This window comes from Eulemur rufifrons, chromosome 27, assembly GCF_041146395.1.
Source record: "Eulemur rufifrons isolate Redbay chromosome 27, OSU_ERuf_1, whole genome shotgun sequence".
NCBI classification, from domain to species: Eukaryota; Metazoa; Chordata; class Mammalia; order Primates; family Lemuridae; genus Eulemur; species Eulemur rufifrons.
This window is the reverse complement of record NC_091009.1, coordinates 28413090-28440369: the sequence shown is the minus strand read 5'-3', so window position 1 is coordinate 28440369 and position 27280 is coordinate 28413090. Positions and strand designations below refer to the sequence as shown.

Genomic DNA, 27280 nt, shown 5'->3' with positions numbered 1-27280 from the left:
TTGGAGTAGAGCCTGGCATGGTATCATTTTTACTATTACTACCAACCAAAGAAGGTGGGGAAGAGTCTGTGAAGGCTGCTTGTTTGGGAAGGAGAAAAGCTAGTTTGGCACTTGATGAACTTAGTGCCAAAGGGTGGCAAGGCTATGGGACAGGCTCTGGGAGCTTCGAGGGAGAGTGGACTGAGAGGGGAGGGGAGCCGGCAAGGACCTGCTGGAGGAAACCATTGAGCTGCCTCTTGAAGGAGGAGTATAATTTAGCCAGGGGAGACCTGGGGGAGGGTGTAGCGTGTGTGAATGCAAGCAAGCTGGTGCTCGGGGTTACTGGGGGTCATTGTGGTTGGAGCATTCAGCGCTTCTGGGGACTGACAGGTAGGCAGAGGTCAGATCACAAAAGACTTGCCACGTTGAGCGTGAAGCGTGAAGCTATCAAAGGGTGTTAGGGCCGCAGTGTAGATGATAGAGGGGGAAGGGAGCGCAGAGCTGGAGTCAAGGAAACCATTTTTGGAGCTAGTGCAGTAGTGTAGGCTGTAGCAAGGGGACGGAGAGGGAGAGACAAGTTCAGAAGACATCTGGGAGTGAGAATCAGTAGTACCAGGTAAGAACGTAGACAGGGGCAAAGCGTGGGGAGGAGTAGAGGAGATTCTGAGGTTTTTGGCTTAGCAGCGTTAGGGACGGGGAATTCTCTCGCTGAGGAATCACAGGAGAAGGAACATGTTTTGGAGGGAAAAAGATGAGTTCACTTTTGTACCTGTTGAATTGCAGGTGCCTTGGGGAGCCGTCCAGCTAGGGAGGACCAACTGGCAGTCGGGCTTATGGGGTCGAGGTCGAGGCCGGGGCTGGTGCTCTGGGAGTCGGAGCAGAGGTTGGAATTGTGGGCATGGGTGAGATCCTCAAAGGGGCGTGTGTTAAGTGAGAAGGAGGCCAAGGACAGATCCAGCTGACATGTAAGGGACAGGCCAAGCCCCAGGGGCCTTCGAGGGGGCAGCCGGGTGTGTAGAAGAGGTGATGCTGGAGCGAGAGGAGAAAGGAACTGGGAGGAGGAAGTCACGACAGAATGAAGCGCGGCAGTGGCGGTGCTCAGGTCTGGGTGTGGAAATGAGCGTAGGCGTCTCAAGCCGTGGGGTTGTTGGAAACCGCGTCCAGGGCCAGTTCCAGTGGACTGAGGAGATGCCGGGGGTGGGGGCAGCTCGTGCAGCTTGGCTGGGAAGGGCGAGGACAGGAGGACATAGGTTGGGGCCTCTGGTTTTTGTTGGGTTTTCCAAGATGAGAAGGACTTGAGCATGTCCCCATGTGGGCAGGAGAGGGCCCTAGAAGGGGGAGGTCGCAGGTGGCGATGAGGAAGGGCATTCTCATTGAGAGGGTGTCAGCGCTGCCCTTGGTCACAAAGAGAGTCACCTCTGGGCCCGGAAATGAGTTCTTACTTGACATTCAGTCTCTGTGGGGAAAGAGCCAAAGGTGTGACTGTTTATTGAGAGAGAGTAGTGGGGGAGGGGGAGAGCTGGCCTGAGAGGGGAACAAAGTTCAGCTTGGGGCCCAGCACGGCTCTGAGGAGGGGCACGTGGTGACCCACCTGGTGCTGTGCAGAGGTTCGCACGGCAGCACCCCTGGGGTTGCGGTTTGTTTTCCCTCTGGTGGTCTAAAGCAGCCAGGGGATAGGGGCAGAGCTGAAGGGGTGTCAGACGGATCCGGGGCTGGGGGTTGCTGGGTGGGCATGTTGAAAGGTCAGGGGTGACAAAGGTGTTTGGGTCAGAGGATGCCCCAAGGGTTGGACCTTGACATCTTGGCTGGCAGAGAAGGAGGTGGGGATGGCAGAAGGCTGATGACTGTGGAGAAAAGGGTTTGGGGGATTTTAAGGCCCCAGGGAGCAGGTGCCTTGAGAGTCAGGAGGAGTGAGAGGGACAGGAGAGAGGGCATTGGCGTTTGAGGTGCGGGGGGTTGGGTAGGGAAGTAAGGGTTAGAGTATAGTTACAGAGCGTGGCAGACAAGGAATGGATGGGAAGACAATGAATGTGAAAGAGCAACTGCTAAGAGGTTAGGTTGTCAGACGGGCTGTTCACATGACGTTGAAATTCCCCAGGACAGTGGTCAGCGGGGAGGGCAGAGGGGAGCGTGCAGCAGCAGGGACCTCAGAGGTGGCCAGGCTCGTCCACGAGGGCGAGGAGGGTGAGGGGTGACACTGCTGAAGCAACACTGAGCCCAGCAGAATGCTGGTCCTACCTCCAGAGTGCGTGCAATGTGGGGAGAGAGTGACAAGGGTCTCTGCCATTAACGAGGGCCCCAGGCCATGTGGAGCTGCAATAGGAGCCTGCAGGGGGCCAAGTGCCACTGTGGGTAGGAGGCAGCCTGTCTGCCCTGGAAGGAAGAGTCTGGAAGGTCTAGTAGGAGGGCGGATGAAGGAGAAGACAGCCCCAGGGAAAGGAAGTGAGAGTAGAAGAGATGATGGATGACCAGACAGTCCTACTTTTGGGGGATGCGAGGCCCGGTGGGTTTTCTAGCATCAGGATTCCAAGGGAAACGCCGGTATGGAGTTGTTTTTACCATAAATTATCAGCAGAGCAGCTACCTCTCCACACACACGGTTTAGAATTGTGCTCCCGTCAACACAGACGGTTTCCTCAGTTCTTGTGCATCTTGACATTTGCAAACGTTTGGGAGTTTGTTCATTCCACAAACATTTGTGTGTGTGCCGTATGCCTGGCACCGCGTGGCAGCTCAGGTTTGGTTTTGCGCTTTTGCAGCTGAGGAAGTGCATTTGTAGACATTGCTTCGGGAATTCATTAAAGCGATCCTGTGAGGTGGGTAAGCCAGACGGTGATATCCCAGTTTTTGAGATAGGAAATAGATTCCAAAAAGGGGACATGACTTGTCCCAGGCCACATAGCTCTTCAGTGATGGGGCTGGGGCCAGAACCTGGGTTTCCTGACCCCAGGGCCAGTGCTCACTTCGCCGTGCCACGCTGCCTTGCGTGTGCCAGCTGGCGGCCGTCAGTGGTGGGGCCCAACCTCCAGCGGACTCCACACCGAGCAACCTCAGACCACAATTTGACATCATCATTACCCTGAGGGATGATTTTCCAGCAGTTTCTCACCACTAGATGTTGAATCATTTCATATGGTCCACAAATGACGTTGGTTCTAGGTTTCTTCAAGAAGAAAGGACTTTCCACAGGGGGTTATGTCCATCTGTCGGGAGCAGAGCCTTCCCTGGTCAGTGGCTGCCTCTTCCCTTCTTTAACGGCGCAGTGGGCAACATTGTCACTGTGCACCTCCCTGCCGCCCTGCCTCCCCTTCATTCAACAAATATTTATTGAGCATCTACTACGTGCCAGGCACTATTCTAGGCATCGGAGATACAGCAGTGAATGAAAGCAAAGCCCCTACCCTCATAGAGTTTACATCTAGTGGGAAGAGACGGCCATTAAATAAACGACTATGTAATATATTAGGTGATGAGTGCTAAGAAGCAAAATAAAAGCAGGCTGAGAGGATAGAGAGGGGTGGGGGTAGGTGTGCTATTTTGTCAGGTTGGTCAGAAAAGACCTCTCTGATAGTGTGGGGGAGTGAACTGTGGATAGCTGGGGAAGAGTGTTTCAGGTGGGCAGCCCAGTAAGTGCAAAGGCCCTGAGGTAGGAATGTGTTCAGGGTATTCAAGGAACCTGCAAGAAAGAAGGTCAGGGTGATTGGAGTTGCGTGAACATGATGGAGAGTGTAGGAGAGAATCAGAGGGGTGGACAGGGAGTGGGGGGGTGGGGAGGGAGTAGGGGGGGGACTGCAGATCGCACAGGGCCTGGAGGCCAGGAAAAGGATTTCTTTTTTTTTTTTTTTTTTTTCATCTTATTGTTATGGGGGATACAGAATTGCAGGTTACATACGTTGCCCATAGGAAAAGGATTTCTGATTTTATTTTTCCCTGGTGAGATGGGAAGTCATTGGAAGGTTTTGTATGGATGAATAATGCCTTTGAAGAAGATCACTCTGGCTGCCGTGTGAATAGACTGTGAGCCGGGGTGTGAGCAGGGAGTCTAGTTCAGAAGCTGTTGAAATGCTCCGGGGGTGAGGTGGTGGTGGGAGTGGTGGAGGTGGGGAGAAGCGGCTGGATTCTGGATTGGCTTCCGAGATCGAGCCACAGAGGTTTCTGATGGATTGGGTCGGGCATGGCGGAGGGGGAGAAGTCAGAGACGGCTTACAGGGTTTTGGCCCAGCAGCTGGAGAGAAAAAATTGCCATGAACCGAGTGGAGGAAGATGGCAAATAGAACAGGTGTCTGGCAAGGGCTGTGGGGGCATAAATTAGAGCTGGGTTTTGGGTACATTAAGTTTGAGATGGCTATTAAACCTCCACATGGGAATGCCAAGTAAGCAGTCAGATGTACAAGTCTGGAGTCCCGGGGAGAGATCCAAGCTGGAGGCATAAATTTGGGAGTTGTCAGCATATAGATAGTATTTAAAATGATGGGACTGGACCATTTGCAAGCCTCGCCTGCACTGGGGAGAAGTCTGTTCTTAGAGTGAGCTCCGGGTGCGTCGGCTAGAAGGGGAGCGTGGCTTTGTGAGATGCAGAGATGGAGAAGCCCGGCAGAATGAACCAGGGTGTTCAGCCCTCCAGGAGCGCACACCCCGCGTGCAGCAGCAGCCAGGCCCACCTCTCACAGGTGAGTCAGTCAGTACATTTGAAAGATCAAATTAGAAAAATCCTGTGGCTATTTTAGGAGGAGAGAAAATGTGAACTGCGTGGCCTCTGGTGGCCTGGGGCTCCCCGGAGGAGGTCTGGCTGCCCGAGCAGGCACAGGGGCTGGGGTGGGCCGTGGGCCCCCGTGGGCGCTGGCAAAGGGTTGTCAGTGTTTGCTGGCTGGGAATGCAGGGGCCCGGGGGGTGCCAGGCAGGCGCATCATCTGGGAGCTTCTCTGTGTGGCTTCTCCATGTGGCCGGCATTTGGTCTTCACACCGTCCCCAAGACATGTGGAGGGGAAGGGGGATTCTCTTCTTGCCACCTGTGAAAGACCAGGCCCAGAGACTCTTGGGTGACCTGAGTGGGGGATGGTTCCCGGGGTTCAGGGTGATAATGGGGGAAATGGTTGTTCCTGTGACTGTTATATATCCTTATTTAGAACTTTCAGCTTTGGAACATGTATTGATCTGTTTGGAACAGATCCATGTTCCAACCATGTTTGGAGCATGGTTCATCTTTTTTTTTTTTTTTTTTTTTTTTTTTTGTTGAGACAGAGTCTCACTTTGTTGCCCAGGCTAGAGTGAGTGCCGTGGCGTCAGCTTAGCTCACAGCAACCTCAAACTCCTGGGCTTAAGCGATCCTACTGCCTCAGCCTCCCAAGTAGCTGGGACTACAGGCATGCGCCACTATGCCCGGCTAATTTTTTCTATATAGATTTTTAGGTGTCCATATAATGTCTTTCTATTTTTAGTAGAGACGGGGTCTCGCTCAGGCTGGTCTCGAACTCCTGACCTTGAGCAATCCACCCGCCTCGGCCTCCCAGAGGGAGCATGGTTCATCTTAACAATGTACCTGTGAAGTTGGCAGAACAGGTATTATCATCTCCATTTTACAGGTGAATAGACTGAGGCCTAGAGGCATCAACACACTGCTTGCCGAGGGCACCCAGCTAGGTCTTGGTGGAGAGGAGACTAGATCCTGTGTTCCTGGTCTGTCCCCAAGACCCAGCTGAGATCTGATGTCACCGAAACAGCTAAGGACCATTTTATGCAGCATCCATAGGGGGCTGGTTTGCCTCAGCCCGAGGAGGATGACCTTATCTCTTGGCTGCCATGTCCACTTCAGGTGCGTGGCTTTCCTGTCCTGGAGCTGTCCCTCCAGGATGGGTGTGGCCCTGGGGGTCCTGAGGAGAGAGCTGCTTCCTCATCCTAGAGGAAAGGGGTCTTCCAGCCGGCAGTAAAGCCTGCTCTGTCAGCTGACTCCCCCAGACCCGGAGGCCATTGGTTGGTGTGGGAAGCCGGGGTGGTTCCGCCCGGGTCCCTGGGCATGAATAGGAGGTATTCTTCTCTCCCGAGTAAACACAGCCCCACATGTTCTCTGCAAGCTCCCTGGAGATTACTAGCATCTATTTTTAATTCATAAGCCTCCCCCACTCCCCACACCCCTTGCCATTGTTTAGCAACTCACCAGCTGGCTCTCGGACCAGAGTGGGCCCTGTTGGGCTTGAGTTACTGCAATACCCTGGAGGCAGCTGAAGTTCCTCAGGTGTCCTGGAGAGGCTCACCCCAGCCCCCACCCTGAGAAGGTAGGGCACCCTGATCCCCAAAGGGAGCAGGGTGTGACGGGGACGGATAAGGACTCACAGTCCAGGGAAGCAGCTCAGCCTTGGCAATGGTGGTTTGGCCATCATTTGTTCCCGCGAGATCCAGTTAGCTATTTCTGAGGTTGTCCTTTCAATCATTTCCCTGTAAATACAACCAAATAATTGTCTTCTCAGCCTTGAGGTTCTGCTTTCTACTGTGTGTGTGACACTGAGAAAGGTAACCATCTTCTCTGTCTTACATCTATAAGTGGGGAAAAAATTGTCACTTGTTGGCGCACTGGGGCCCTGGCAGGTGCATAGAGAATGCAGGCGACATCCGTTTCCCCATCTGTGTGTTGCCATAACCTCCGGGAAACACGGGCCCTGGAGGCTGGAGGAAGAGCCACTTGTCGGATGTGCATTGGAGATGGAGTTGGGCCACCTGACTCCTCAGAAAGCAGACGGGTCCCCTGCCTTTTTTTTTATTTTGCTGAACAGCAGTTCATGGAAAATGTAGGGTCGGTGGGTTGTATTCCCTTTCTCTCGTGTCTCCCGTGTCTGGCTGGGCGTCAGTGTTCCCCCTCGGCCTTCTTCAGGACCTCTCCCCAGCTGTCCCCATGCTCCCTGCCCAGCCTTGCCCACCCTGGGCTTGTGCAAGATGCACCCAGCTGGAGGGGGTCAGGAAGGGGATGGTGCAGGGGTGCTGGGTTTACAGCCAGCTCTGCTGGGCTGGCCCCTGCCCCGCTCACCTCTTCCCCTCCTGTGCCCAGCGTGGCTGAGGAGCAGCTTGGGGAAGAGCCAGGAGGGCGTCTGGACAGCCTTAGGTGACTGCATGGAGGTGCTTGGGGACAGGATCCTACTGAGAGGCCAGCCTGCTGCTCCTGGCTCTGAGGGCAGGCAGGGAGGGAGGGGGCCAAGAGCTCCCCAGACGAGCTTGGAGCTTCGGGGTGAAGTGGGGAGGCTGGAGAGAGCACGTCCTGACCTGTCCTGGAGGTGTTATCGGCAGGCGCCAGACGGGGAAAGCAGTGCAGTCCGGCTCATCACCTAAATCAGAGCAGACTCTGGCCTTGCTTTCCTCTCAGTCCCCTCCAGATATGCCCAACAGCAAGATTTCTTCTCCGCCCTGGCATAAACAGGCACCCCTGTTTACTCGGAGGGATGACGAGCGAGGGCCGCCCTCAGCCCCTGGCTCTTGCCAAGAAGACTGAGATCTTGGCAGCTGCCCAGGGGCCCTGGTATGTTTGTGTCTGGGAGTCTGCTGGTTCAGAAGTGGGTGGGGCCGCTCTGCTGAGAGGTTCCCAAACATCATCGCTCAGCCATGGGGGCCCTGACGTGTCTGAGCCCGTAGGCCCGGTCCCATGCAAGGCCGAAGGGGTCCTGCTCCTGGGCCCAGCTGGGTCACTTGGCCTGTTCACTCAGATGCATCCACGTTCCGAGTCACACAGCCACCCACCTGCACGCACTGCCCCCACACTCAGAAGCGGGGGAGGGCAGCTGGCTCCCGTGCTCCCTCCCGCACCCCGCCTCGTCTCCTCGTCCCTTCTCTGTTCCTCTGAGCCTTCTGAGGCTGTGCCCATGCTGCCGGCCGCTCGCCAGGCCGGGGCAGGGCAGCTCTGTGATTGGCATGAACTGTTGCTCCTTGTCCTAGCCATTAAAAGCCCCTATTCCCAGAGGCTTTGGGGCTCCTCCACAGCCGTAGTTCTGGTGCACCTATAGAGCCAAGATTTCTCCCTGGAGTCTGATTCAAATTCCTCCTGTTGCGGAGAAGCCCCTTGCCGTGTAGGGCCCTGTCCAATGAGGAGAGGGGCCAAACAATGAGGCCTCTGCTCCTTATCTAAAGCTCTGGCACCAGAGACCATAAACAGCAGCATCCTCTTGACTTTCAGAAGAGAATCAGGGCCGGGCGCGGTGGCTCATGCCTGTAATCCTAGCGCTCTGGGAGGCCGAAGCAGGAGAATGGCTTGAGGTCAGGAGTTTGAGACCAGCCTGAGCAAGAGCGAGACCCCGTCTCTACTAAAAATAGAAAGAAATTATATGGACAACTAAAAATATATATAGAAAAAAATTAGCCGGGCATGGTGCTGCATGCCTGTAGTTCCAGCTACTCGGGAAGCTGAGGCAGGAGGATCAGGAGGATCGCTTGAGCCCAGGACTTTGAGGTGCTGTGAGCTAGGCTGACACCATGGCACTCCAGCCCAGGAAACAGAGTGAGACTTGTCTCAACAAAAAAAAAAAAAAAAAAAGAAGAGAATCAGCCAGCAACTGGCCTCCAGAATTAGCCTTTATTCATTTTTTCCCTGCTGACACCCACTGGCTCTTTCTAGATTGAAAGTGCCCAGTGCTCTTCAGATTAGCTCTGGCTTCTGGGAGTCCAGAATTCCCCATGATACAGGGGGTGAAAGTAGATAATTTCCAAGTTACCTGGCCAAGACCTGAGGTCACGCCCTCTTACACCCCTTGTCCCTAACCTCAGGCCCTATTTGTGGGAGACAAGCTCCCTGTCCGATGCTCTCTGTAGCCCCCGCCCAGGGCTGAGACAATGCCAGCCCAGACACAGGTGAGAGACGCCAGCCGGGTCCCCGCCCTGCTCCCTCAGCCTCGGCTCCCTGGGAGTCCGGCGCTGCCCAGGAGGAAGGTTCGGGTGTCAGCCCTCCGTGTCGCTGATTGCCGTCAGCAGCAAGAGAGGCGCCCTGCCGTCAGGTGCCAGACGGTGAGGAGCCGGCAGGGTGCCGTGGGCATGGTCATGGCAGTTGGCTCAGGTCTCCCCGGCTACCCAGCGTATTCTTCCCGGGATCTGCCACATCCCTGAGATGAGAAACGTGACCCCAGTCTCCTCCGCTGCCAGGTGAGACAGTGGAAATACAGTAACATTAACCCGAAGCCTGCCTCCGCCTCTTGCTTTCATAGGCGAAGTCTGGGCTCTCTCTGTTTGTGCCCCGCGGGACAGAGGGCTCTGAAGTGGCAGCCAGCGAATGCACGTACCCCTCCGCGTTTCTTCTGGGCCCCCCTGAGCTTCGGTGGGGGGCCAGGGGATGAGTGCAGTTTCTGGGGACAGTAACCTTCTCCCCCTGCCTTCTCTCTTCAGGGACAAGTGCTGGGGTGTTGCCGCTCTTGGCCCCCGCCAGCCTCTGTTTCCCAAGCCCTCCAGAGGCCAACGCAGAGGCCCCCTGCTCCCTGCTCGCTTTGTCCTTTTTGACTTTCCCCTAAGTCTGATTCTGGGAGTTCTCACTCCAGCCCTTTCCTCCTCGCAGCCCTCCAGATATCCCACCCCTGGGACCCCAGAGCCAGGCCGTATCCGTAGCTGGTGAATAATTCAGCATGCTCAGCAAAAGCTAAATCAGATCCAGGGGGATACTGTGACCAGGAGGCCTCCTATGGGCAGCCGGAAAGGCGAACCCTGCCCTGGAAAGACGAGCGCGCTGTCATATCAGCTTCATTATATAAGGTTTCCTCGCAGTCTGAGAAGGCAGCTTGAGACCCAAATATAACCTGGGCCCCGTGCCTGTCTACTGCCTTCTCAGGGGCTCGGTGCCATCATGGGCGGGTGCCCCAGGATGTTGCCGGTCGTGTCCCTTTGAAAACCTTCCTGGCATCCACGGGCGAACAGCCTGCTACGGTTAGCAGAATGTCGCACACACACGTTTCTCCTCTAATCACGTCAGCGCCTGGTACGCCCCGAGCCCTCGAGTCAGCAGGATGGCCCAAGAGTCCTGTGTTTCAGTCCTCTGCTTTTGTTAAAGGAGTCATTCTAAATTATTCTCGGCAAGTAGGGTGGGGCGGAGGACATTCTGTTTCCTAAAAATTGTCCAAAAATTTTAAGATGCCGGTGGTTCTCTGGGTCACTTTCTCTTGGGTCTGCTCCCAGCATCTCCTCCGGGGCGACAGAGTGACTGTAAAGGTGTGAAATCGTCCGTCTTTTCTACCTGCCTGGTTCAAATTTTGATTTGCCTAAAAGTGGCCTAGGGAAGTAGTTTTCTCCACTGCCCGGTATCTTGGCTGCTGCCCGTGCCCAGGAAAGACTCCCTAAACAGCTGTGTCTGTGGCATTAGATCAGCAACGGACCAGCAGGAGAGAAGGTCCCCTCGCCCCCCACCCCAGAAGCAGCTGTGTGCGTGCAGCCGGCTGCACTCCCGCCATTCCGTCTCCTGTTCCAGCCCGTGTGGTGGCGCCTCTCCACGTGTTCCCAGGAAACATGCCCGCCTTGGTTGCTGTAGTTCCCGCTGAAGAATAGTACCCTTTCTTTTGAGACAGAGACTGGTTCTGTTGCCTGGCTAGAGTGCAGTGGTATGACCATAGCTCACTGCAACCTCAAACTCCTGGGCTCTAATGATCCTCCTGCCTCAGCCTCCCCAGTAGCTGCCCAGATAATTTTTCTATTTTTAGTAGAGATGGGGTCTCGCTCTTGCTCAGGCTGGTCTCGAACTCCTGAGCCCAAGCCATCCTCCCACTTCGGCCTCCCAGAGTGCTAGGATTACAGGCATGAGCCACCATGCCCGGCCACGCTGAAGAATATTAACCTTCCTCTAGCATTTCCCTGAGGGCTCTTTGGTAATGTGTTTCTAAGAAGATGCACCTTCTGGCTGGGTCTCAAGGTGAGCATTGGGGGAGGGACCTCTGAATAATGACCGCTTCCCAGAGCCCCATGTCCAGTGGGCGTGGCGAACATTAGAGACGCCGACAGCCTTCCAAGGAGGAATCCTCGCTAGGAGATGTTCACAGTACATTTGGGGCCTGAGACTTTTTAAGGCCTCACTTTGCGTTCTAAGCTGCTAAATTTAACTACTTTTCAGCGTTGTTCTTTGCTCCTTAAACCTATGACTTCTCAGGTTTCCCACCCTTCAAAATGTGTGGTTTGAGCTTTTTTTTTTTTTTAAGGAAGAAAAGGAAGTGGGGAGAGATTTTTAAAAATGGGGTGGCAGAGAACTGAAGAATAATAAAGCAAAGGAAGAGAAAATAAAAAATTTAATATTTAAAGGCTATTAAAGAAAGAACGGGCATGGCATAGAAATTAAGGGAAGAGGAAGAAGGATATGGGGGATGGGGAACTAAACTAAGGGAAACCCAGGAAAAGAGAGGGCTGAGACCTTCTGGATGTGCAGAGGGCAGAGCCTATGCCCAGGACCCGGGCTTCCCTCTAGTACACCCTTTTAGGACGACAAGAGCCTGTCTGTCACTGCGAACTCAGGCTCAACTTGGAGGGGTGCAAAGAGACCAGAGACCCCCGGCCTCAGCTCAGCGCCCTGCCCTGTGCATTGCCGGTGGTGACCGCCCCTCCTCACTGGGATGTGGCCTCCATCTCAGCCAGGCCCAAGAGGAGGTGGCAGCGGGGGATGGCCAAGACCGATGAGGAAGTGCACATGATGGCACATACCCGGCGGCTACTTGTCTTTGCAGAAGGGTTGCTTTGCAGTCCCTGTCGTTTCAGGGCCTGCTGCTTTAGCAATCGAGGCGGCTCTTCCCGCCTCTGCCTGCCGCTCTCTCAACTTGGCTCCCTGTGGCAGCGGCTTTTCTGGGTTTTTCTGTCCCAGGCCAAGTCTTCCAGATGCCATCTGGAATACTGTGGGGGGTGCGTGTGTGCACATACACATGCGGTGAGGGGACCTCGAGACCAGGCTCCTGTTTGATGAAACCTACGATGTGCCTGGCGTTTGCACAGGGCCCTGGGAGATAGTGGTCGCACGTACCATCTGCAGCCAGGAGAACAGACTCGGCTGCAGAGAAGTTTCCGAGGCTCAGCTCATTCACCCTCTCCCCTGTCTCCCAAGGCCACCAGTGTCATTCCCTGAGTCCCCTTTGTGCGGGCTGCTGCTTTGCAAGTGCACCCGCCTCCTCACAGGCTGCGGTTGTGAAGCAGCAGGGACGGGGCTGGGGGCTGCGGAGTGGCGATGGCAGGGTGAGGGTTCAGGCCGGGTCTGCTGACTCCCAAGCACTCGGGGCCACTGTAAGGCTTATCCAGAGCCCTGGGCACCCAGCGGTGGGACATCTTCCTGCCAGACACACCCATCCGCTGCCCCACTCTACACACTCCTCCCATTGCGCCTGTGGAAACAGCCTCAGAGCCCAAGCTGTCTCGAGCAAGGTGGCAGAACAAGGGTGGATGTGAGTCTAACACCCAGGGCTCCATGTCGCCTTTCCCGCCATTGCCACCGTGCCTGGGGCTCTGTGCATCCTTGGCACATTTGGGAACACGTCTCACATACAAGGACAAGAACAGACCGAGAGGGAAAGGGCTCTCTGTCCTGCTAGCTTGCCTCGCAGACATCCCCCTGCCTCCTATTTGTTTCTTTTCTCTTGGCGGACTGCTGGTTCACCCCTGACCCCCCCTTTTCCTGCTGTTGGTTATTGTGCTGACGGCTAAGTTGCTCCTGGAGTGGAGCTGAAACCTCCTGTCAGGGAGATGCCAGGTGCCTGGGGTCGGGGGTGACTCTCCCAAGGGTCAGTGTGGCCTGGTAGGCACCTCTGTCTGCTGCTTCTGAGCCTTCGTGATGGCGGAAGCCTGGGGAGTAAGACCTCCTGCACAGAGAGGGCCCCGGGGCTCACCCAGCCCTCCCCACCGCTGTCTCCTGCTACCATCACCTTCTCTTCTTCTTCCTGCTTTTTTGCTTTTAAGAAAAGGTTAAAAATTTTAGCTTGGTGGGGCCTAGAAAGGAGCGGGCAGGGAAGGAATGTCTTTGTACCTAGGACAGAGCTGTGGCAGATGGACTGTCTTTCATTGCAGCTAAATGAGTTAGGCCATTGAGTCATTCGACAATGTAATGTTAAGGGAGGTCAGTCTTATGCTCGGCACAGTGAAAGCTCCAAATAAATGTAAGATCTGATCCCTGCCTTCCTTACAGTTAACTGCTTTGCAAGAACAGTGCTGGGTGCACGGTAGAAAGATCGAGTCCCACAGGAGGGAGATCATTTATAGAAGTGGGAAGCTTCCGGAAGTGTTCTCTGGCCCTCCAGGTCAGCGCTGGCTCCAGAAATCAGGACCTGTGTATTGTGCCTGTGCCCGGCTTCTGTCCTCACAAACTCCAAGTCATCGGCCACCACAAATGTTTGTACAGTTTCCATGAGCCCAGGGTGTGGGGACTCCTGATCTTGGTGACTTTGGCTGCAAGCCCTGGCACTGGCCCCCAGAGATAGCACTGGGCCCTTATCTCTTCTCACCTTCTTGAGCTTGGGACGGCCCCATCAGCGTGACCCATGTCGACCCTCAGTATTTAAGCCCTGAGTCCCTTGTAGGCTCAAGTGGGAGCAAAATCCAGGTCGTCTTTGAGCAGCGATTCAGAGAGACCCGGCAGGCCCCTGTGCTCTGCCGGCCACCCCATCCCGCTGCTCACTGCTCACCGGCCTCCGCTGTGGACCTCTGGCCCCCTCTGCTGGCCACTCACAGGATTTCCTGCTGGGGCTGTCGGGATGAAGTTCAAGGAAGCAAAGACTGTTGTGAGTTTGCCATCGTGTTTTATCTTGGGAGTTTTTGCCTGGGCAGTGCTGGGGAGAGAGAGCGGGGGTGGGAAGCAGAAGCTAGTGGAGAAGCGGCCACAGCAGTGTCCAGAGCAGATAGTGGATTCCTGGGACGGGATCTCAGGACCGAGGAATTCCCCTGGGGAGGCTGGCTGCCGCCTGCTTCCCCCCGGTGGTTTTGGAGTGGAGAGGCTGTCTTGGGAGCGAGGGTGCTCTAAGCCAGTGGGCAGGGCAGCAGGGCGAGGAGAGGATCTGGGGAGAGCTGGCTGTGTTAGGATCTGCTAAGGAGCCCCCTCCGGGCTCTAGTCTTGGCTTTGGAGAGGTCCTGCTGTCCCGGAAGCCTGGCTGGGAGGCCCACTTCCATTCTGAGCTGATGCGGGAATCGGTGAGACCGTGCTGTGTGTGAGAGGGGCTTCCGATCATGAGGGGCATTTCTGGACGCGTGTGATGGGAGGGGCAGGGTGGAGCGCCCATCTGGGTGGGTGAACAATGTCCCCATGTACACCCCTCCTCACTCCACTCCCTATTGGTGCCTGTCACACCGGGACATTCTCGTGCACACTGAACTCACAGTGGCGACAGCTGGACTTGGGGAGGGCACCTCGTCAGAGCTTGGTCCTCCCACTCGGTGATCCTCCACGTCCCCTGCCAGATGGGAAGGAGCAGCCGTGAGCCCCAGGGGAGGGGGAAATCTCCCAGACCAATCCACCCCTAATCCCCAGGCTGGGCCTCAGACTGGCGATGGCGGCTGCAGAGCCCGGGAGCTCAGGCACGCCTGCTCGCAGGCCCCGGCTTCCCGCGGCCAGCCCCGTGCTGCCCAGGGACTGTGACCCCGGGGGGCTGACGCAGTCCACGGATAGCTGGGGCCTTCGAGCCCCTACAGTCTCGTCGCCAGCACGGCCTCGGGAAACGGTGCCCACACAGGTGAGGCCGCTGGCGGGTGGAGGGTGAGAAGTTCATGGAGCAGGACAGGGCTGGGGTTGTGGGATGGAAAAAGGCCATTTCCGCAGTTGTGCCGGCTGTGCTCACTCCCTGGTCTTGGGGAGCGGCACCCTCTCCTCTCCAGTTGTAGAGAGCTCCTTGTGGGGGGGAGAAGGGCAGAAACTTAGGTTGACAAGTGTTGGGAGAGCACCTGGGGTTGGGTATGGGGTGCCCAGTGCAAGAGGACACGGTAACCCTGGCAAAGATGCCTCCAGAAGCCAGTAGCCGTGTGGCACTTCAGCTGGGGCCAGGGGGGCTGATGTGAACTTATGTGGAGGGGTGTCTCTGGTCGTGGCCCCGTCTGTCCATGGAGGAACAGACGGGGAAAGGGAAGCATGAAGGTCTAGTAAGCGCTGACCCCAGGTGGACAGTGGGAGAGTCTAGAAGGAGCAAAATGTTCAGTACTTAGAACTTTTGGAGAATTCAGAGGATGGAGAATGGAGAAGACCCCAGAGTGAGAGGACAGCTCCGGGGCCCCAACTGGGGTAGCAGGGAGAGAGGGAGAGGGCTCTGGGGCGTCTGTGGGTGTGAGGAGGCAGGAGCAGAGTGCAGGACACTTATGTGGACAAAAGGGCTTTGTTCTCCATAGGCCAGGCACTGAGAGGGGAGGGTCTGGGTTTGACCAGAAGCAGGGGGTGGCTCAAAGAGAAAGGCACGGTGAAGGGTCCAAATACATGTAAGATCTGATCCCTGCCTTCCTCCATGTGGCGCCCAGCTTCGGGGCCAATAGGCCGCCAGCTGTACACTGCCGAGGGATGAGCAGGTGCCGCGTGAAAGGGTGAGCGAGTTTCCTTGTGCATCTGTAGTCTGCACCCTGAAATCTTGTCGCAGCGCGAATGCCTTACACAGCCACTGAGGGCGTGTGCTGCCCCTGAAATCCCCCCATGTGGTGGCTGGGGCCTTGCTGCAAGATTTTTTCACCCCACTCTGCGCCAGGTGAACCGACCCAGGTGTCCATATTGCTATACGTGTACCCCATTAGGGGTCTAGGCATTTGCTCCCTGCCGTCTGGAGAGAAGCCGCATCAGCTCCCAGGCCCCCACTGAACAGGTGGGTGGGCTGTTTCCCCTCCTGCCCCTTGGCCCACCTGGGAACGCTTGGGTCAGCCGTGAGGACACATCCCCAGCTGGACCGAGCAGCTTCCTGTTGCCCAGATATTCCCCACCAGGAAGACAGAGCCGCCAGCCCAGCGAGGCTACACCTGCTGAGCTGGGAGAACGGGGGCAGCCCCTGACTTCAGGACTGAGGGTTGGAATAATTTTTCCAGGCTGCTCTGGCTGGAATGTCAGGTTCCCTCTCTCCAAGCTTCACCATTAGGTCAAACAGCCCCTTTGGGTTGAAGGGTTTTAGCTGGCTGTGGGTTTTCTTCTCCATCCTGGTAGGGTTTACCTCCCTCTCCCTCTGGGAACTAGTAGAAAAATCTGAGTGTCCGCCGTGTGGAGAGGGCCACGGAGATCAGAGTCACGGGGCAGCAGTCAGCAGACTAAAGCTTCTCTGCTGAGTCACTGTGGCCTGACAGCCCCGGGCCACCCTTGCCTGTGGGGTCTGACCCACCGGAAAGCCAGACCCTGCTCCCGGGAGCAGCATCCTGCAGGGGTGCTCAGCCAGACCCGCAGACAAGTCGGGGTCGACCCCTGATTCTGTTCTCCGGGGACGACAGGGCTGTCCTGCTTTCCTAAGGGAAGCACATGAGCCCAAAAAGCTCTTTTTCTGTCTTTATCTTTTTTTTTTCCCTAGGAGTGACCTCACATTGTCTTTCCAACTTCTGAGCAGATGGCTCAGGCAGCACGGTCCCTTCTTACCTGTCAGCCTGCTGCGGGGACCCTAACAGGGGCTCTTCGTAAATCTGGGAAGGGACTACCTGCCCCAGGGTGGGGAGGGTCAGGTGTGGGGCCCTCTGCGGTCTCTTGTGCACCCAGGAGCACAGGTATAAAGCACACACTCTCTGCAAGTGGCAGTTGGTTCCATGGTCTGTCTTGCAGAATGCTTAATGCACTTGTATTGCTGAAGAGAACTGCGGTCCACATGTCACGATTTACGTAGCTGGTACGTCCCACCCCCTACCCAGCTTCACTTAAGCCTGGATACTTTCTGTCCCGACAGCGTCTACTGTGTGCCTCCGGAACCTCAGGTCCAGGCTGCTGGGCTAGTGTGCGGGAGGAAGAGCGGGCATCCTGTCCAGGGCCGGGTCCACATGAGGACGCTGAGCTCTGGCCCAGGAGGAGGTGACAGCCCTGGGAAGGCCATGGGAGCCAGGGCTGGGGAGCCCTTTTCTGGCAGCTCCCATATACTGGCAGGCAGCCTAATCCAGCTCCATTTAGTGCTGCTGGAAGGGGGCAGGGAGGTGAGTCCATGGTGCCACCAACACCACATGGAGGGGGCGCCTCCAGGTGTGCCCGGGCCGAGGGTAGGTCTCACCAGAGCAGGGAGAGGAATAGGGACAGCTGGGTCCTAGACACTTAGAGAATGTCCCATCTTTGTCTCATCCAGAACATTCATCAGCACTTCTCGGACCTCAGTTATAGTAGAACAAAGTCTGTGGCCCTGGTCCTGGCTGGTGGGCTCCCTGAGCAGGTGCCAGTCTGGCGTGGATGGGGTCATGGAAGAAGCATGGCTCTCCCTCCACAGTTCTCCCCTTGCTGGTGCTCACCTGGCCTGTTCGCAGGGATTGAGCTGGAGTCAGGTGCCTGGGCGTGGCCAGCTGGACGGTGGGGTAAGGAGGCCGTCATACGGGGGCCTCCATCCCAGGTGTGGTGCTGGCAGCCAGGCATGGACAGAGAGCTGGGTGGCAGGGGCTGAGTGAGGCTCTGTGACACTTTGGAGAGGAGCAGTGGTGCTGTGTGGCCCACCTGCACCCTGCTCCCGGCTGAGGGGCCCTGGGTGTGTCCGCCTGCTGGTGACCGGGGGTCAGGTGATCTGTGTTGCCCCTCCTTTTAGCCACCCAGCCCAGGATGGGGGGATTGGGAGTGTGTTAGTGAAGTGTCTGCTCAACATTAGACAGTGAGACGAAGGACCCCGACGCCCTCCCGCAGACCCACTCTGTGATGAGACGCTGGTTGGAGCTATAGCCCCAGCCAGGGGACGACCCTGGCCTTCCACACCCAGGCTGTGCACAGCACCATCACTTCTGTCTAGTTCCAGAACATTTTCATCACCCTCAAGGAAACCCCAGACCCGTGGTGCAGTCACTCCCCTTCCTCCCACACCCCCCAGCCCCTGGCATCCGCTAATCTGCTTTCTGTGCCTGTGGATTTAACTATTCTGGATATTTCATATAATGGAATCATTCAGTGTGCAGCCTTCTGTGTCTGGCTCCTTTCCCTTAGCGTAATGTTTTTGCGGTTCCTCCATGTTGCAGCATTATCAGTACTTCATTCGCTTTTGTGGCCAGATAATATTCCTTTATAAGGAATAGCACATTTGTTTACCCATTCGTCGGTTAACAGACATCTGAGTTGTGTCTACCCTTTGACTATTGCAAATAGTGCTGCCTTAGATAATTGTGTACTAGTGTTTGTTTGAATAGCCATTTTCAATGCTTTTGGGTATATACCTAGGAGTGGGATTGCTGGATCATATGGCAGTTCTATGTTTAACTTTGAGGACCTGCCAAACAGTTTTCCACGTGGCTGCACCATTTTACATTCCCACCAGCAACGCACAAGGGTTTCCATTTCTGCACATGCTCACCAACACTCAGCTCGTTTAAAAAAATTAGTACAGTCGTTCTGCTGGGTGTGAAGCGTCTCTTGTTTGTGTGCGTTTTGGGGCACGTGCTGCCTTCGCTTTACTCAGTGTTTCATGTCATCTTCCTGATAACCCTTTGAAGTAGGTAGAATTACCCTCTTTTCCAGATGGGAAAAGTAAGTCTTAAAGAGGATAATGACATATACGTGGGTACACAGCTGGTGACAGAGGCAGGATCTAAATCAGTGTCCAACTCCAAATTTAGGGCCCTTTCTAATTGCCCTGCATGGGCCCTGTGTCCTGTCTCATTGCTGTTCTTTTTTGGCAAATCTCTTTCTCCTCATAGTCTGTCCTGTTCCATCCCTCTGAACATCTTCCTCATCTTTGCCTTCTTGTTCACCAGTTTTCCTTTCTTTGTTAAAGCATAGTTCCTCTTGTACCCCTGCCTGTCTGCCAGCTCTTTGGCTCTGTTTACTTTGGTTGCCCTGTCCCTCTCCTGTCCTGAAAGGGAGCTGTCACCAGGGGTGTGTGTTCCAGGAAAGCAGGGCTTGGAGAGCTCCCCACCTTCCTCAGCTGTGCCGCCTCCCTCCATGGGGAGGAGAACAAAGTAAGGGGTTCTGTGACCAAAGTTGGACCAGCGGATACCAGGCATTGTGAACCTCCTGGGAAGGATGAGAGGGGCTGGTGTCCTGCTTCAGGACCCCCAGCGGAGGATCTGGACCCCAGCCCCAGGCCCCTCCGCTCCACCACCAGGCCCAGGAGTTTCTGTTCTCTCATTTGTAGGGAGTTCCCAGCCAGCTTCAACCCTGCTTTTCCAGACAGCTCAGCCTGTCAGGGACCTGGGAGGTGTGAGCTTCCCTCCAGGGATGGGGGTCCATACTGAAGACCCTGGAGAGGAGAGGTGGGGGGATGCAGGATGTTTTGCTTGTTTTCCAAACCCTGAAAGAACCTTTCCTACATTTGGCCAGCTTGTGTGTGACGAAGGCAGATCTGAATGCCGGAGTGAGGCCTCCCCGTCCTCCATTTGAGGAGGGTCTCAGCCTGGGCTGGGGCTCCGGGCAATCTCTGCCTACATCCTTGGATCCCCTCCATGCTGCTTTGATGGGCAGGGTGGGGGCCGCGGGGGCTGAGGAGGAGGCTGGTGCGTGGGAGGAGTCCTGAGATGCTTTCTGGAGGCTCCAGGCTGCAGGCCGGGCCGAGCTCGGTCTCTGAGTCAGGATCTCCTGTGGTCAGTGAGTTGTAGAAGTTGGCAGGGAGACTTACTCAAGGGAGGTAATGCAGATGTAAGTGGTTGCTGAGGTGTTTCAGTCTTGAGAGCAAAAACCACGAACAGGATCCTGGTATCTCCCGCTCCGTGTTTCCCCAGCTCCCCTCCCCTCCCCCCCCCCCCACACACACATACACACAAACCACCTCCCTCTCTCGTCCTCACGCTGGCACGCGTGTGTGCGCACCTAAGCTTGAGAGGGGGCTGGGGTGGGTGAGGGACATCTTCATGGGGACCACTAGGATTAGGGTGAGCTCCAGCGAGGAAAGTTGGAGAAGTCACAGTGATGAGTCTTCAGAGGTGGTTTAAACCTGCAGCCACTATTTGGACGTTTCCAAGAATTTGCACCTGGTGTGGAGAGGGCAGGGTGGGGCTGGGGAGAACTTTCTTTTTGCTTGCCCACAGTCCCAGCCATATGAAACTCCTAGTTCATTGCTCTGGAGTGAGGCGGGGCCTCGGTTAAGACCTCTGACCTCGACTTGCACTTCCTGAGACGGTGGCAGAGGACCAGGCTCCCCGCTGAGCCCGTGGATGTGGCAGGGTTAGGCCCTGGGTTTTGCAGTCAGACAGGATTCAAGTTCTAGGTGCTTTCCTTAGGAGTTGTGTAGTCCTGGACAGGTTACTTAACATCCGTGGGCCTTGGTTTCCCCTTCTGTAAACTGGAAACAATAATGCTGCCTACCTCACGGGTCGTTGCTAGGATTAAATGAATTCCTCTGTGTAAAACACTGCCTTTTGATCCACAGTTGGTTGAATCAGCTGACGCGGAGCTTGTGGATACGCAGGGCTGACTGTAGCTGTCATCTTTACCCTTGGTCCAAGGGATTTAGAATGGTCCTTGGAGAAGAGCCGGGAGGCCACAGGGAAAAGATGCCTGGAAGATGGAGGAGCTGAGTTCTCCCTGGGGAGGAGAACACAGTGGGGATGTTCTGTGACTGGAGACGGAGCGGCTTGGTCCAGGCATTGTAGACCGTCATGTCACCAAGGATGTCTGCAGGCCTTCATGGAGGGCAAGGGAGGAGCTGGTGTCCTGCCGCAGGACTCCCACGCTCCAGTCTGGGTAGAGATGAGGGGTGAGCAAGGGGGCCGGGACCCCAGCCCTGGCCTCTGCACCCTGCTGTCAGGCCCTGGAGTGTCCATTCCCCTCTCCTTCCAGGGGGTTTCACAGCCAGCTTCACCTCTGCTTTTCCATTTGTAAGCCAGACAGATGGCAAGTCGAGAGAGGAAAGGGCCAGGCTGCCAGAGGACAGCCGTGGCAGGCGGGGACTTTACTATTTTATACTCCTTTATGGTCCTAAAGCACTTTTGCTTTTCACAGCATTTTCCCACCCATTTCTCATTGTCTCCTCCCACTCTCCCCTGCATAGGTGGGACAGATGTACTCTCCATTACAAAGAAAGGCAATGGCAACAACACCAGAGACCCAGACCCATTTTTTTAGATGTTCTTTCTCCCAGGAAGAGAGTGAAAGAGGGTTGGGCATCTTGGAAAGGACAACGGCTTTTTTTTTTTTTTTCCTTTTTAAGAGACAGGTCTCTCTCTGTTGCTCTAGTCCAGGCTGGAGAGCAGTGGCGTCATCGCAGCCCACTGCAACATCGAACTCCTGGGCTCAAGTGATCCTCCCGCCTCAGCCTCCCGAGTAGCTGGGACTACAGATGCACCACCACATCTGGTTAATTTTTTTTGTTTTTTGTAGAGATGGGGTCTTGCTATATTGCCCATGCTGGTCTCAAACTCCTGGCCTCAAGTGATCCTCCCACCTCATCCACCCAAAGTGCTGGGATTACGGGTGTGAACCACCACGCCCAGCCAGGACGGTGGCTTTATAAGAGAGCCGAGTTCTTTGATATCAAAGGCCACGTGTTACACATAGAACTTAATTTTGTGTAGTTCTATCAGTGTGGAATAAATGTGTTAGTGTAATATCTGAAATAAATTTAGGCCAGCTGGGATTTCAGGCATTTTCTTTTTCCCCGGGGGAAAAAAGGATTGTGCTGACTAGATTCAGACTCAGCATTTAATGAGTACCTTCTGTCTACCTCGCACCATGCTAAGTGCGAATATCATCTTACATAATCCTCACAAGAGACCTGAGAGTACATGTGATTACCCCATTTTACAGGCAAGGACCCTGAGGACCAGGAAAGTGGAGAGATGGGCTATTGCAGTCACTGCAGGGAACAAGGCAGGAGGGAAATGTTTAATTGCAGGGTAGGGTTTTAAGCCCGACTAGTTGTAATTAGACCTTGGGACAGATCATTCGAGGGAGACTGTGGAACTGGCTCCTTGGGTAGGAAAGGTCAGAGGTTCTGAGGAGCAGAGTCCTGCAGGTGTGTGTAGCTGGTGGGAGGGCAGGGGGACGTGCGGGAAGACCCAGGCAAACGCAAGAGGAACTGTGACCTTAAAAAGCCCCAAGGAAGCCCACGGAGGGGCCACCCTCCCCTGGCTCCTGAGTTTGGCAGGCTATTGTTTTCAATGGTGTTTTCCAATAACTTTCCAGCTTGACAGAAATCGAGCCCAGTGACTCCTGCCTGTAATTGGCATGGGCCACTTCCGGTTCTGGTGCGTGTGACTAGGCCACTTTCTTTGTGTTTCACCCCTTCCCCCACATACATCTGACCCCACCCCTGCCCCCTCCCATACATACAAAGAGTGAGCGAATGATCTGACCTGGCCTCATTGGCGTGTGCTGTGTGTAAAAATACACGGGGTTGAGCCATTTCCTGCTGCTTCCGTTGTTGCATGGTGATAAGACGCTGGGGACGCGGGTGTGGACAGAGAGATCCTCCAACAGGCCGAGGGGGCCAGGCCTGGCGCTCTCATCCGACCTTGCACTTCCCATCTTTCCTATCTTCTGTGACCTTCCCTTCCTTTCTCTCCCTCCCCCTCATCCTTTCTCGACCTCTCCTCTCCTTTCCTTGTCCCTCTGAGTTTTGTGCCACCCCGATGTGCTTGGGAAGCCTGACTGCCTGGTGGGGAGTGAAGGGGCCACGGTTTCCTCCTTCTGCAGTCGCCCCCTGCAAGGCTGGGCAGCGGACACCCTCAGGCCCCCAGACTGGCCCCTGCTTCCCTTGGCCTGTGAGTCGCCCCTGGGGCTTCAGTCCTTGGGGGCCTGGCCAGCAGGGCGGGTGGGCGTGTGCTGCTCTCCCCGCTCTGGGAGGCTGGGAAGGGCCGCGTGCTCCCGCCACCATGAAGCGGAAGAGGTTGCCGACCACTGTAGAGAACTGGAAGGTAACAGAGGGGCCCAGGAGAGGTGGCAGCAGAGGTGAGGTGGCCTGCGGAGCTGTGTTCGTGACGGGGTGGGGAGGGCAGGGACGCGTGGCCCCCGGGTGTCGGCTTGGGTCAGCTCTCAGGGAGATGCCTGCTCAAGGCAGGAGCCTTATGGGCAGGTTGAGTCCCGAGAGACAGTTTGTCACATTGCTGAGAAATTGAACCGTGAGGCTTCAAATGAGGCCTCAGACCTGCTCACTGCGCCGGCACAGTGAGAGTTCTGGGCTGGAGGTTCTGTCTTTTCCTAGCTGTGTGTCCCCGAGCAACTTGCTTGACCTCTCTGGGCCAAGGAGGAGCAGATCTGCTTAGACTGCATTTGAGGGGTGCTAGGGGATTGCGTGGGGAGCAGACGTGAGAACCCTTCGTGAGTAGCCAGCAGCAACGCAGCTGTAAGGGAGTGCTGCTGTGGTGGTGGTTGTATTCTGTTGAACTCTCTTTCCCTGAAGTTTCTTATTCACCCTGCACCCATTTTTCAGGTAGAAAAACCAAGTCCAGAGGCGTCCAGGGGCATGCCCTCCGGCTCATGATTTATCCATGCTTCCTCTTGCCTCCTTCCCCAGGTCGACAAGGGGGACCTCGTGGCCCTGAGCCTCCCTTCCGGCCCCGGCCATGGGGACACTGATGGCCCCATCAGCCTGGACGTGCCGGATGGGGCACCAGACCCCCAGCGGACCAAGGCCGCCATCGACCACCTGCACCAGAAGATCCTGAAGATCACGGAGCAGATCAAGATCGAGCAGGAGGCGCGAGACGACAACGTGGCGGAGTACCTAAAGCTGGCCAACAACGCGGACAAGCAGCAGGTGTCGCGCATCAAGCAGGTGTTCGAGAAGAAGAACCAGAAGTCAGCCCAGACCATCGCCCAACTGCACAAGAAGCTGGAGCACTACCGCCGGCGCCTGAAGGAGATCGAGCAGAACGGGCCCTCGCGGCAGCCCAAGGACGTGCTGCGGGACATGCAGCAGGGGCTTAAGGACGTGGGCGCCAACGTGCGCGCAGGCATCAGTGGCTTTGGGGGCGGCGTGGTGGAGGGCGTCAAGGGCAGCCTCTCGGGCCTCTCGCAGGCCACCCACACCGCCGTGGTGTCCAAGCCCCGCGAGTTTGCCAGCCTGATCCGCAACAAGTTTGGCAGTGCCGACAACATCGCCCACTTGAAGGACCCCCTGGAAGATGGGCCCCCCGAGGAGGCAGCCCGGGCGCTGAGCGGCAGCGCCACACTCGTGTCCAGCCCCAAGTACGGCAGCGACGACGAGTGTTCCAGTGCCAGCGCCAGCTCGGCCGGGGCGGGCAGCAACTCCGGGGCTGGGCCCGGTGGGGCACTGGGGAGCCCCAAGTCCAACACGCTGTATGGCGCCCCTGGAAACCTGGACACTCTGCTGGAGGAGCTGCGGGAGATCAAGGAGGGACAGTCACACCTGGAGGACTCCATGGAGGACCTGAAGACTCAGCTGCAGAGGGACTACACCTACATGACCCAGTGCCTGCAAGAGGAGCGCTACAGGTAGGTGCCTGCCCGGCCCCCCGCTGCCCCGCCGGACCCTGGGGTGAGGTCAGGAGCACCAGGCTTCAGAATCAGGGTTGTGGAGGCAGACGGAGGAGCACCTAGAAGGGTCTGGGCTGCTGGAGGGGCCCGGGAGGAGGCCCTGAGGAGCCTTTCTCCAGACTGGTCAGGGCAGCTGGAAGACAGGATTGCGGGGCGTATGGAAGGAAGGTTCTGCCTATCTCAGGATGATCTGAGGACCCCTGCCTGAATTGTTATATGGTTAGTGTACAGAAGGGGAAACTGAGGCAGAGACCAGCTGCATGGCCTCTCATCTAGGGAGACTCTGGAGCCAGATTACTTGGATTCAGATCTCAGCTCTATTATTTACTATGTACCTTGAGTAAACTAGGTAACACTCTCTGCACCTGGCTTCCTTGTCCATGAAGTGGAGATAACTTTGATCCCTACCTTATGGGGTGATAGTGAAGATTTAATGAGTCCAAACCTGTGTAGTCAGATATGTAAATGTGTCGCATGAGAAGTTTGAACATCCAGGTGGAGCTCTGAGGTCATCCAGAATCAAGCTGCTGTCTCGCCTTCTCTCCTTCCCTCCGTCTTCCCTCCTGCCTCCCTTTCTCCTTGCCTCGGGCCCTGCTCTGCTGCTTGCTCTGGGCCTCTTATCTGGTGCTTGGCACTTGCTCCCTGGGACTTAGGGGGATCATTTCCTTATTTAGCACTTTTTCTTCTTTGTACATGTGAAGGAGGCTTGGAAAATTGAAGGGGAACCCTGCCTAAAAACTAACCACTCCTGGCCAGACGCGATGGCTCATGCCTGTAATCCTAGCACTCTGGGAGGCCGAGGCAGGAGGATAGCTTGAAGTCAGGAGTTTGAGACCAGCCTGAGCAAGAGCGAGACCGCATCTCTACTAAAAATAGAAAGAAATTAGCAGGACAACTAAAAATATATAGAGAAAAAATTAGCCAGCCATGGTGGCATGTGCCTATAGTCCCAGCTACTCGGGAGGCTGAGGCAGGAGGATTGCTTGAGCCCAGGAGTTGGAGGTTGCTGTGAGCTAGGCTGACTCCACAGCACTCTAGCCCAGGCAATAAAGCACGACACTGTCTCAAAAAAAAATAAAAATAAAAAAACTAACCACCCCCCATACAACAGTCGTCTGGGGATACTTTGTGCCTTCGGAGCAGGGACCGTGTCCTCTACATCTGTGTCCCCTTGTACCCAGGAGAGCATCTTAGCCCAGGGCTTAAGAGCCCAGGTTGACGTCAGTCAGTCCTTAACTGCTCCATTCAGGAGCTGTGTGACCCCGGCGGGTCCCTTAACCTCTGCGCTTCAGTTGTGTCCTCTCTGGAGTTGGGGGTGGCGCCAGCACTTATCTCACGGGGTGGTGGGGAGGGTCCTGCGGGGACATGAGGGTAGCATGCTCAGCACACTGCCTGCGTGTAAGCAGTGCTGTGCAAATAGTAGCTCCCATTGTTGTTCTGTTAAAATTAGAGCAGGGCTGGACACGTGGGGGGAGCTGAGTCATTGTTTGTGGAGAGAATGAATGAATCGGCTCCGGGGGAGAAGGGCCGCTCGGGGAGCCGGCCGGTGTCACGCCTTCTCCCTCTGCCAGGTACGAGAGGCTGGAGGAGCAGCTCAACGACCTCACTGAGCTTCACCAGAATGAGATGACAAACCTGAAGCAGGAGCTGGCCAGCATGGAGGAGAAGGTGGCCTACCAGTCCTACGAGAGGGCTCGGGACATCCAGGTATGGCCAGGGGCCACCTTGGAAGGTCCCCGCCGTGCCGGGGGCGCTGGCAGCAGCAGAGGGTTAGGGTTCTTATCTCGAGGGGGATGACGGGCACAGGCTGGGCCGTTGGCAGGGCAGATGGGCACACGGATAGGGAGGGCGGCGTGGGATGGGGTGGAGATAAGGGCGAGGCAGGCCTGAGGCCCACAGTGTGCACTGCGCAAAGGCCAGAGTGAGGGCCGCCCATGCCCCCTCCTCCTGGATGGCAGCCTTGCAGATGAGTCATTGGAACCGCCAGGCTCTAGCCTGCCCCAAGAGGGAGCTGGGAGTGGGCCAGCTCCTCGCCTCCCTATTAATCAAGACTCTCATTTCCCAGCGTCCTCTCCAGAGAGTCGTCATGACAGGGCTCTGCCCCCAGCTACTGCTGATCACCCTACACCCCTCCCGGCCTTTGGAGAGGGGACCTTGTGTATTGTCACCTTCTGGGAGGGGCAGGGAGGGCTCGGCCTAGGGGTCCTGCCCATCCCGAGCTCCCATGTGCCAACCCCTCCACCCCTGCAGGAGGCCGTGGAGTCCTGCCTGACCCGGGTCACCAAGCTGGAGCTGCAGCAGCAGCAGCAGCAGGTGGTGCAGCTGGAGGGCGTGGAGAACGCCAACGCGCGGGCGCTGCTGGGCAAGTTCATCAACGTGATCCTGGCGCTCATGGCCGTGCTGCTGGTGTTCGTGTCCACCATCGCCAACTTCATCACGCCCCTCATGAAGACGCGCCTGCGCATCACCAGCACCGCCCTCCTGGTCCTCGTCCTGTTCCTCCTCTGGAAGCATTGGGACTCCCTCACCTACCTCCTGGAGCACGTGTTGCTGCCCAGCTGAGTGGCCAGCCCGCCCCTCCCCTGTGCTCTCCGGTCTCCAGCTGGCCACCTTCTCCAGGAGGGACCCTGGGACTTCTTCGTGTTTCCGGTTTGGCCTCCTGCCCAGACTGTCCATTCCAGCAGCTCCTGCCCCCTTGTCTGTACTTGCTTCTGTCTGACACCTTCTCCCTGTCGGCCTGAAGGCAGTTTGGAGTGCAGCCCTGGCTGGAGACGGCGGAGGACACCGGGATTGGGTTGTTTTGATTATTTGTAGTCACACGGGGACTTTTCCCAG

General features: G+C 56.3%; 1 protein-coding gene across 3 annotated transcripts in view; it reads left to right on the top strand.

The window, feature by feature from the left end:
* The window catches only part of TMCC2 (transmembrane and coiled-coil domain family 2), a 38707-nt gene extending 11700 nt beyond the window's left edge, over positions 1-27007 (top strand). Inside the window, exons 1-4 of one of the 3 annotated variants that reach the window (XM_069459516.1) lie at positions 13650-13676; positions 23463-24403; positions 26017-26152; positions 26696-27007. In XM_069459516.1, the coding sequence (XP_069315617.1) occupies positions 13650-13676; positions 23463-24403; positions 26017-26152; positions 26696-27007 (1416 nt within the window). Of the gene's footprint in view, positions 1-13649; positions 13677-14438; positions 14622-23462; positions 24404-26016; positions 26153-26695 lie in introns of those variants that run through there. The other 2 variants (XM_069459515.1, XM_069459514.1) reach the window with 2 other exon arrangements.
* Positions 27008-27280: the final 273 nt, after the last annotated feature.